Consider the following 12138-nt stretch of genomic DNA (forward strand, 5'->3'; position numbering starts at 1 on the left):
AGGGACGCTAGCGATGTCCAAAGTGGGAAAATCATCAAAGAAAGACACCCTACTTCGGGTATACATGTAAATTCTGTAGGAGTTGCCAGGGTGATTTTAAAGATGCCTAGAAAAATGCTTGCTTCACCCTACAAGCATCGACCTTAAAGTTCAATGAAGAACTAGGGCTTTGTTCTTCCAATGGAGTCGCCAATAATGATATGTCAATGTGTCGTATGGGGAACAAAACACACGTTTCGTGTCCCGGTAATGACGCCAAAATGTTACGCTCAGACTAGCAGGGGTCCTAGGAGGGAATCCTAAAGGGACAATTGCAATGGAGCAACAACCCATTGTCACCTTAGCTAAAGCTCCCTACCCTTTATGGACTTTCACCGTTGGGAGGAGACTCGGTATGATAAGGATCACAAAGATGAATAGATCAAAGATAGGATGAAGGGTGATCCTAGAAGCCTATTCACAAGAGAGGTTCAAGATTGTGGTTTTCTTGTCTTGAAATACAAGATGGAGGGCTCTCTAGGAAAGGCTTGGGGAGAATTTCAAGGGTTAGGTTTTGAGTATGTGTCTTATAAAGGAGATCCCTAAGCCCTAGAATTCTTGTGGAAACTTGGGTTCCAGATGATCTTTGAAGAATTAACCTTGATAGCGCATGGGACCACACGAGACCAAGTGGACTTGAGGTCTAGGTCAAGAGGATAGGATTTAGCAACCACTAATATACCTGACCTAATTAGGGAGGGGAAAGGGATCAAGGAATGAATTTTCAATGAAAGGCAATGCAAGGATCCCAGTGAGGTTTCTAGCCTAAGGGAAACCAAGGGCAAGAATTGGTCTTCGAGCTAGGGCTTGCGATATCTCAAGATCCCACCGTCAGAATCTCATGAAATTTGGAGGGCTTCTTAAGGACACAACAACGTAGTTGTGGAACAAAAATTGAAGTATTTGGATGGCTATATTGTGAGATAATTGATGCCCTAGGTGACCTATGTAGGCTAGGCCTAGAAAAAGAGGGGAAGGTGAAAGAAATAAGCTTTAAAGTGATCACTAGAGGAGAACCAGTGCTTTGTCCTTTGGGAGAGATGGAGTCATGGAAGATTTAGAGTTTGGATTGATTTCCACTTGTCAAGGAGGCCTAAAAGACAACTTCGTTGGGCATTAGGGCTTAATGGAAGTAGCTTCAAGGTCATTTATACTTCGTTCAACAATATTTGGTGACTTGTCAAGACAAGGATGTCTCTAGGAACATTCATTCATTCAAACATGGCTCAATCATATGATACATCACTACTTAGAGATTTAATTTCCACAATTTTGTTCCAAGAAAAGTAGCAAATTAACCCTAGAATAGCGAAAATCCCAATATCATGAATGCAGCAAAATAAAGAATCAAAATAACATTAACATAGTACTTACATGTAAGAAGAATATATCCAATCACCAAGATATGCCAATCATAGAAGCTCCAAGATAGAAGAATAACCAAAAATCAAAATTCATCCATTCATCCAAAAAGTCTCATCCTCAAAAGATAGCGAAAAATCTCACAAGAAGATATAATCCAATCCAAGTGATGATGCTAAAATGAATTCACATCACTTGTATTTATACACGTCTAATGAGTTTGATTTAGCTAATTAGGCCTACATTAGCTCCGACAATAAAATAATGTGCAAAATAACTAACTTTTGGTGACAAGCACACCAAACTAGCTCATAAACAAAAGAATAAGTCTCTCAAGAGGTTGAGTAATGAATAGTGCATGTCGTTGGGCCTTGGAGGAGACCTAATGGAGTCCATAGGTGCCATAATGAAGAATAGGACAATTAAAAGTGATGGACAAGGGGTTGGCCCCTTGTTCTCCAAACAATAAAACTGTGGTGCTCCCAGTGGGTGTGGGGCACAATAATAACCTCATGGGTCTCCAAATGAGTCGAAGATGCATGTAGATCATCTATAAGGGCTCCGATGATGGTGTAGGTGATGCCACATCATTCTACAAATCCTAGGTCAGCGGTCAAGTGCATGGTACATCTGTGGGGCTGGCTAGGCAAAGGTGAACCAGGTGCATCTTCCTCGTCAAATAGGTGAATCACGAGTAATCTTTGAACATCCCGGGGATCCATGGAGTGTTGTCTACTGCTGTGGAGCCCCATGGATCTCAGCGCACACCCTACATGTGCCAGTGTAGCCCTCTGGAGGGTTAGGACTTCGTATAGGGAGACCAAATCCAAGATGGAGACCATCTGCAATCTTGCATAAGATCCGATGCGTCCCCTAGCCTTCCAGTACAACAAGTCATTAGAGAAATCCAGTAAAAGAGCTTACCAACCATGGACCATAGGTGGGGGCTTCATAATGGCCTGCTTTTCGATAATGGGATTTGGCATGTGCTAATGTCTAGCTCCAAATGGGATTAGTCAACTATCCTATTAGGTGGTTTCTACTTCTAAAGGGGATAATAGGTTCAAGGTACATCCTTTAAAGGTGGTGGTATGTGATAGAGAGGTGAATGAAATAGAGATGAGAAGGGGCAACCCTGGCCCACATGCTAGGGTACAAGTGTAGCTAATAAAAGGGAAACCCACACTTGAGTATATAATGTATAGGAGGGAGAAATCGTGGTACATGAGGTGCCTCGACCTTGATTTTTCTACCCTTCTTTAAATGCCTTTTGCCTTTTTATGATTTTTTGATTAACTGCTCGGGGCTCAAGGGGTAAGAGCATGATATGTGAGATATAACAGTGGATACCCCCCTTTTAAGGTAGGGCGGTTCATTGCTCACCACGGGTTGGGACAACCATGGGTTCCTATATGATGAAGGAGGCTCATAGAACGTGCAGGAACCAGGGTGATGGTCATGACGATGGAGTAGAGCTCATGTATTGGCTTTTGCCCACGTGCTAAATGTGTTTGTCCTGGCCATATTTTGCATTTTGTGGTACATTTTCCTGTTGAATGTGGCCAATTATGCTTTTTCTTTTCTTTTTAGTTGCATCAACCTCCAGGGCATTATTCTAGGCCTGACCCAAGGTGTGGGCAAGGGGAATGGGAGAACTAACCTTGTGTGGACCCAATGGAGGAATGTGGACCCAAATGGGAGAAATGATGAATGGAGTAATAATGAGTGGAAAGGGGGTAATATATGCGGATGGGGAAGCGGGACCACGCAACCAATATCTGGGTTTCGCGTGAAATACCATCCCTAAAGCCAAATGGTCAGTAAAAGAGTTTCCACGGGACTAGAGTCCAAGGTTAACATCCAAAAAGGGGACTAGGGGATGAGACCACAGAGCTAACCCATTCTTTCCGCCGAATCCCCCCATAAATCCATGCTCAGAAGTGTCCATGATAAATGAACTACAATACTCAATTACGAAATGACAAGGCATACCTTTAGGTTCGGGAGGCCCACCTTCAAACATACGATCATGGCAGAGGGATGAGGAACCACATTGCTGGTTTAGGTGGTGGAGAAATGGCACAATGAGGTAGTTGGTGGTTGCAAGGGGCTATTGGTTGTCAGTTGAGGACCATCTTGGAGAAAAAATTTCTCCTAGGGATATCACCCACAAAATGGTGGGTAACAGGTTATAGGACTGACAACCATAAGTCATGTACATGGGCACGGATAGGGAGAACGGTGGATTGGATAAGCATCTTGGACAGACATTCTCGAGTCATGTATTGTGGCTAGGACTAACAACTGTAAGTTAAGTACATGGACTTGGTTAAAGAATGGTCTGATGGATTGACATTTCCTTGTGACAAGTAGGAAATGGTCCTGTGGAGGACATACTCTAGTGAACCTAGGTGGAGTATGAGCCTCGGAGAGGCAGTGTGGTGTCTTGTTGAATGTGTCCCAGCATTGCTCTGATCTAGTGGAGAGATAGAGCTTACTTGTCAAGGCATTGGTAATTTGACAATGCTGGTTATGATGATGTTATCATCAATGATGCTTATCAATTTGGATCCTTTCTTATAGAAGTCTTCAACTTGAGCATATCCCGATGAGTCATTATGAATACCTACCTAGTTAAGGAGTATTGAAATTGTAATCAGGTTCGGTCTTCATAATTATGATTTCGTAAATTGTCAAAAATAATTTATTTGAGTCAAAAAAAAAATATTTTATCATGTCCCATTTGGATGTCTTTTAAAAAGGTAAGAAAAATGAATTTTTGTGTCTTTAGTCAAATCCTATTTGCCAAGTCGGCCCTTCATTTGTCAAATCATTCCGCCCAAGAGACGTGTCTCTACGCATGGACAAACAACCATCTATTGGCATTTTCGCTCCACCAATTTGGCATCTAGCAGATATTGTCAAAGAGATTCGGATCTCTGAGGTCCTTCGCATGGCACATTTGAGGCATATCTGAGGCACTTTGCATGACATGACATATCTGAGACACTTCACATGACATATTAGAGGAATTTCACATGGCATATCTGAGGCAGAACAAAGGGCATTTCTAAGGCAGCTTGCACAGCCTTTCTGTGGCAGTTCATATACCTTTTTCTAAGACAGTATTAAGGACAGGCATGTGGCAGATGTATGACAGACATGTGATAACTTATGGACAGAACTTCATGAAAACTGATGGAGAAGGGCTGACTTGGCACTTGGGTAATTGGTCTACTGGTCAGTTTGTATATGACTTGGATTTTTTTCTTGTTGACTAAGATTATATAAGGAAAGGATTGCTGGCAGATGTATGACAGACGTGATAACTTATGGACAGAACTTCATGAAAACTGATGGCGAAGGGCTGACTTGGCACTTGGGTAATTGGTCTACTCGTCAGTTTGTCTATGACTTGGATTTCTTTCTTGTTGACTAAGATTCTATAAGGAAAGGATTGCTGGGTTTTACCCTTGTGGGTTTTCCCTGGCCATTGGCCTAATCTCTGGTGTCCATGTTTCATGTGCACTATGATCTCTACTTTTCTTTATGTTTTTGAATTTATAATTGCTTGATAACATAACTTAATGGAGTAAACACTACAAAGGAAACATATATATCAGTCACAAGTAATTATCATGATTAGAAATTCTAGTTTACAAATGAATTTCAACAAATAGTCTCCAAAGGGGGTCGAATAGATGCCTCAAAGGGGCCTAGCCGACTTGACACTTGTGGAATAATTAATTTAAAATTTAATTTTTCTTTTTCCTTTCTTGATGAAAATACCAACCATGGCTACTAAATTTCCAACAAATGTGTGGTTAAGCCACCCCTGGTTTATTTTCACAGATTGTTTGCTGAGACAATTCATACTCCCAAGCTTTCCATATTGGACATTGACAGGGGAGAAAGCTCTGCGGCAGCAAAGGATTAGGTATTATATGGAAGAAAATGAAAATGACCAGTTACTGAGTGGGAAGCATGAGGTTCTTGAAGTGGGTTTTTCTCATAAAAAAACCAAACAGTATGCCTCTGCAACAAAGCTGAGGGAAAATAATACTATAATTAGGTTGTATCATAAGGAGCTATGCCCTTCAACTTCACCAGGGATTTTTATGAAAAATGGTTTACATTGCAGTAATTTGCTTCGAGGAATGGTAGAATATGGTAGTAACGTGGGGCTCAGTGGTGTTGGGATGGTACAATAGATATATGTAGGAGCATTCTATAGCAGATATATTTGGGATCCTCGTATTGATATGCAAGTTCTGAATTGCTTGAGGGCAAGCAATCTCAGGAAGGGAGGACTGTAATGTCCCCTTTTCCGAATGGTCACCAACACAGTAGCCTATTTGATTCCTGTAGGCTATAGAAGGAAAAAGTGGATCAATTAATTTAATTGTTTGATTGTCATTCGGGTGAAAAAAGCAACATTTAGAAGTGACAGTGAATAATTAAATTAAAAGGGTGCTATTAAGTGACTATGGGAAAAATAATAAAAACTTTATAAAGTCACTTTATATTATTGAGCGGGAAAAAGGTAAAAAGGGGAGATCCATGGTATTTTGATGACCCATGGTATTCTGATGACCCATGGTATTCTAATGATAAAAGCTATAACATGAGAATTGGAGCTCAGTTTTGACATGCTTTGGTTATTTTTCTAAATTGTTTTTTGGTGAGCTCTTGGAGCTTATGAGTAACGGGTGAAAACCTTAGTGGGGATTAGTTTCGGTGGTGCAGCTATTCACCTTAGTTGATCAAGTTTGGTTTCAGTGGTGAGACATATCCACCCTAGCCAGGAAAGGAGGAATCATCCAGATTCCTCACATGTGCTTAGTGACGAGATTTTTGCCAGAGAATGGTGAGCTTGAGGACGGATTGATCCATTTGTCTAAAATAGTTTTGCATTTTATATCTTGGGGAGTGGGGTGGGGATGGCGATGAGTTCTGTTTTGTGGGCCAAATTCTTGGGGGAAGCCTTGTTAATCTTCAAGGGTTGAGTTCGTTCTTGGAGGGCCAAATTGATTGAGGAGATTATGATTGTATTTTGGAGGCCATACTCTTCATCTCAGTCTTGCAGCCAAATCATGCCAGTTGTTGAAGCAATTTCCAGGATCCAACAATTAATATTTTGCATGTAATCTCTGGATCAAATTTAATAAAATTTGGCTATGCCTGGGAATACTATTGAGAAATTTTCATGTTTAATTGTATGCACAATATTTGAAAAAATATCTCTGCTGTAAATGTTCATTTTATTCGTTATACAAACTGTTTGTCAAAATGCATAAAAGATAAAATTAAAAAATTATGCAAGTTAGCATATTTTGGCAAGAGACATTACATGTTTGTATTATTATTCAAGAATTATTAAGATTTAAGTTTTAACATGATTAAGCAATCCCTTGTACACTTGCTGATTAACTACACCAATATGTTGTCTCAGAGTTTTTGCCTAGGTGTTAAATCTAGTAAATAACACTGGCATGTAGTGTTGAGCTCCTATGACTTGCCAGTTAAGGCTTTAGTCTTCATTAAAAATGATTTTGCAATGGATATGGCTTAGTGGTGCTCGGATATCTCCTCTCTATTGATATTAGAAAATGTTTCTTGGCCTTTTCATTTGCTAATTGAAACCTTTCAATTTTGAAATGTTTTGGACAAGAATTTGGTCGATTTTGTTGTTATAGACAAACCCAAAGATGTCGTAAGTTCTAATTTGAAATTAAAATAAGGATTGAGAAATTATGATAAATGGATTTTCTTTTAGTATTTGGTATTATGTAAGATATACGTTTGATTGTGTTTATCTATCAATTATTGAACTCACAATTTTGAACTTGTCTTGTTATCTTTCCTCTAGCAGCACAGAAAGCCTATATAATCCTTTTTCCATTTCGAGTCAACTGTATGTTTTGTATAGGAATTAATAGATGTGCACATACCTGAAATTTACTAGGCTAGAGATGAATAATATTAAATTTAGGGTCATGGATGATTAATAAGGAAGCATTGTATCCATTCTGTTATTCTAACATAATCAGATGCCATTATCTCAAGTTAAGGTAGATTAGGAATACCATTTTTGTGCTTGTTAGACGTTAAAAATATCATAGTACCATTGTATTAGTGTAGCTATTCTAATCCATCTTCTACAAAATAATTTTATTCTACGAAGATATTACCTACCGTGAGCCACTTAATTTTATGCATGCAGCTTGGTACAAGACGACCATTGTTATTACAAATGCAGTTTTATATTGCATAATGGATTTCCCTATGTCACATTAAAATCATATGGTAATTTTACTTTGGTTTTCCAAAGCATTTGAAAATCAAGGCGTAAGCTTACTCACATGGCCATAAATTTACAGGTTATTGCCAGAACACTAAATTTTGTTGAAAGGACATCTCCAGAATTTTCTCAAGTGGTTGTAAATAAAAAAACTCCATCTATAGCTCTTTATGAACAAGCAGTTATACACAAGGATGCTCCTCTCCCGTATCAAAAATTCCCAGTCAAGTCTTCCACTTCAGGTAAGTTTTGAAAAATTGATATGGTTTGGTGTTCTGCTTTGCTGTCAAATTTAGGTTGCATGATTGTACAAGTAGACATGCATGCACACTCTTACAGTCATTCTACATGTTTGATATTTTATGATTTCTTTTTTTTGAAATGCTGCTTATATTACTTCATGAAACAAATAAGTACATCATAAGGCAGAGAATTACATCACACAAACAATTGGGTAAGTGGGAAAATCTCACCCTGTAAAGCCAAAAGGCAAGCATATACACCCAGGAACCGAGGGAAAGAGACTCAAAATCACAATTGAAAACACGGAGTTTGACTTTTACAGGCAAAGCCAACTCCTACCTAAAGCTCTTCAAATTTCCCTAAGCTAAGTGGGGAACAATCTGCTTGGAAGGTATCTTTTTGTTGGTGCTTCCAAAGAAAGCTATCAATGAGCAACTGCATTGAATGCCAGAAGGATTTGCAACTATCTCTAATCATCCCATTGTCTCCCATCAGGAGACCTTTTCATGACAACTGGGCAGTAAAGCAGTGAGACTCAGCCTGAAACTCTGACCAAAACATCGTAGCAACCTGATATGTCCGGAAAAGATGTTCCACCTCGATATCTTATGATTTCTTTGACCTTTGAGCTCTTATTTTTTATTTTTATTTTTGATACTTATTGTTGCTTGGACCTTTGAGCTCTTATTTCTAACACTGAATTTTGTTGAAAGGACATCTCTAGTTGTTTCCCAGCAAGTGGTTGTACACAAGAATACTCCATCTCCAACTTTTTTCTGAACAAGCAGTGGTAAACAAGGATACTTTTCAATATAAAAAATCCCTTGTCAAGTCTTCTAGTTTAGGTAAGTTTTGAAACATTGACGTGGTTTGGTGTTCTACTTTGCTGCCAACTTTTGATTTTATGATTGGCCGAATAAACATGCATGAAGAGTCGTACAATAATTCTAGATATATATCTTATGATTGTTTTCACCTTTGAGCCACTATTTCTGAACTCTTCCCAGCCTGGCAGAAGAAGAAAGAAAAAATAAATTTCTAACCAATGTTGGCAAACATATTGACAAGATCAGAGTGTAGGAGCTTGACTCAGACTTGAAAAAAGCTTGGCAGTAGAAATCAGTGTTGCGAAAATCGCGATATTATCGTGATAAAATCGGAAAATCGCGATTTTTTGAGTTTGGCGATATTATCGCCCGATTTTTATGCTAATTTTTTTATTTTTTTATTTTTTTAATTTGTTCACAAAAAATCGCGATAATTTGAAAAAAATCGCGATTTTTTGGGAAAAAAATCTTTTGGAATTTATGTTTCTTTGTTTATTTGTTTTGTTTATTCTCTCCGATTTTTTGATGAGGAGGAGGAGGAGATGACGCAACCTACCTAGGCTACCCTTGTCACTAGTAGAGGATGTGGTCTACATCTTATATATTAGTCCTTTTATCATATTTATGTGTCAATGTATTTATTTTATATTGTGGATGCTTTAGATATTAAAAAAATTGAAAAAAAAATGAATATTTTTGTACTTTACGATATTTTCCCGATTTTTACCGATATTTTCCCGATTTTTACGATTTTTTCTGACTTTTCCCCTCGCCGATAATATTCCGATAACGATTACTGCAACATTGGTAGAAATCATTCAAAATCAAAATGCAAACAAAATTTTGTCTTTGAAGAATTTATACAAACAGCTGGCAAGCAAAGATTCCGTCAAACATTTTGCTAACAAAATAATGAGCACTTTCAACAAGAAATATTGATGGGGTAGAATACAAATTTTATTGATCTGTTCTGAAGGATTTTACAGTGCAACTCAATAAGGAACCTGGGAACTTAGCTCCAGCATGGTAATAGACCAATTCGGCCTTCAAAGAACTGATATACTTATCCAATACTGAAAGACCAAAGGAAACTCGATCTGGTAGAAGAATAAACTTGGCAGCTTCAGAATTCATTCAACTCAGTCTGGCGTAGATGATAATTCTGGAAATGACAGCTTCCTCAGTCTCCACAGATACGGCCTCCTGAAGAAGAATTTTTGGCCTCAGAAATTAATCTCTTAGGTGGAATTCGACTGGTTAAATCTCAGCCTTCAAATGAATAAGTGTGCTCTGCCCAGATGGACAGAATTCGGCCTCTTCTGATTAGAGAAAAATTTGTCTCCAAGGAACAGCCTCGGCCTCCAAAGAAAGGAAGGAATTTGGCCTTAAATAAATATCCCTTGAACTCCTGAAATCGGCCCTCCAGAGATATAATTTTCGCCACAAAAGGTAGATAAAACTTTCAGAGATCGGCCTCTCTTTTCAGAAGTTGACTGACAGCTTTGATGAACAGAATGATCATCAGAGATTCATCCTTCAACTGAGCGGTTTTGGCCTCCAAACAACCAACTCGGCCTCCTGAAATTAATGGATGATTTCTTGTGCAACTCTGCCTTTTTGGGTGCTGATAAATTCGTCCTGCAATAAGGGCTAATTCAGCCTCAAATCTGGTAATGAAATTTGACTCTCCTTGGGAGATGTAAATTCAACCTCCTAGAGTGATAATTTCAGCCTTCCACTGTGACAGAATACCCTGCAATACAATCTGAACTCGGCCTCTAGGAGAATGAGGAAAATCTGGCTTAAGATGATAATCCGGAACTCCAACAACTCGGCCCTCAATAGAAAAAGAGTTCAGCCCCTCTGTAATGATAGGTATTTCAGCAAAAAGCAATCTGATCTTGGCCCTCCCAAAGTGGATCACAATCAATTGAAGCAATTCGATCTTCTTTGGGAAATGCCTCCTGCAAACAAATAACTAGTCCCAAGTCACCAGCAGCGAGGTCAAATGATAAATCTGAATAATTCATGCAATTCCAACTAGGGTGGCAATAGTGTCCACCGAAATTGGATGGGAACTAGCTAGGGTGGCAATGATGTCCATTGGAATTGGATGGGAACTAGCTAGGGTGGCAATGGTGTCCACCGAAGATAGCGTGAGAGTCTCGCTTGAAATCCTCGAGCTGAAACTCACTTGAGCTCCAATACAATCACAATGAGAAATTACAAGATAGAATGATGAGGAACGGCTTCCTCTTCCCTTTTTTAAGACTTGTTGAATCTTCTCCATCCTTTAGAACTCTTCTTTTTTATTATTTTATTTATGATCCACTTATTTTCTCCAAGTCACTTTCTTCTCCTTTTTTTATTAATAATCATTTGCCCCCTTTTATTAATAATAATAATATCAAAATTGGGCAAAACTCCTTAGCCCCTTAGTAAATTTTCTTTTTGCTAGCCTAAAGGAGACAGTTAGGCCAGCGGAAATGATGTCTTTGTGCTCAAGTAATCAGGGACATTACAATATAGCACAACTTTATCATGAAGTTGGTACATGTCAAAATCTCCAAAGCCTAACCAGGGAAACCATAGGAAAACCATAGCCTCCAATTGCTAGCTAAGAATCACTCCCAACCAAAACTGGTCACTCCACCAAAAATCCTCTACATGCTAGCATCATCACTAGCAAATCCTCCTTGGCACATGCGACAAGGGTGTATTACATAGGCTCTCCACACAAACATTGTTCTGTTCCATAGGGTTTGCAAATCCTAGTCATGTTGCATCACATAGGTACATGGGAAGACGACTCTAGCATTAGCTTCCAAATTTACATGTCCATCCTAAGGTTTTTTCCTCAAACCCCGGGTCTTCAACTCTTGCACCAACACAGGCTCCAAGACCTACATGGAACAACAAAAGATACAATAATTGAGTCTTACTTAGATTAGACATCATGCCAATATCAAGACTTGTCAAGCTAGAATTTCCATGGTCTTGTCCTAGACTCACATCCCATAAGAATAGAGCTCAAAAATCATGTAAGGCATTAACTCCACTTCCATGTCTTCTACTAGGAAAGAAACCCTAGTGGTACAACAAGAGCCATAATAACCATCATCGTTTTCAATGTCATGTTCTTTTCGATGATTAACGTGAATAATGCAAACCTAGCAGCACACAAGAGCAATCCCTCCATGAACATCCACATGTCTCTCTTCTTGTCTTCTCCTAGGGTTTTCCTCATGAACCTTGGTGTATAGCTCCTAGGGTTCTTCAGGAACCCTAATGTCTTGCTCCCTACAAGACTTCTACAAGGAAATACAAAGAATATAGTACACTGTTGATTCATAATTATAAGAGCTC

General features: G+C 38.8%; 1 protein-coding gene across 1 annotated transcript in view; it reads left to right on the plus strand.

The window, feature by feature from the left end:
* LOC149142848 (uncharacterized) overlaps positions 1-7955 on the plus strand; it is a 146094-nt gene extending 138139 nt beyond the window's left edge. The window contains exon 3 of the mRNA XM_089451603.1: positions 7782-7955. Coding sequence (XP_089307729.1) covers positions 7782-7955 — 174 coding nt within the window. The remainder of the gene's footprint in view (positions 1-7781) is intronic.
* The last annotated feature ends 4183 nt before the right edge of the window (positions 7956-12138 follow it).

Source organism: Pinus tabuliformis, chromosome X, assembly GCF_031772625.1.
Source record: "Pinus tabuliformis cultivar Carrire ecotype Pingquan chromosome X, CPIR1, whole genome shotgun sequence".
Lineage (NCBI taxonomy): Eukaryota > Viridiplantae > Streptophyta > Pinopsida > Pinales > Pinaceae > Pinus > Pinus tabuliformis.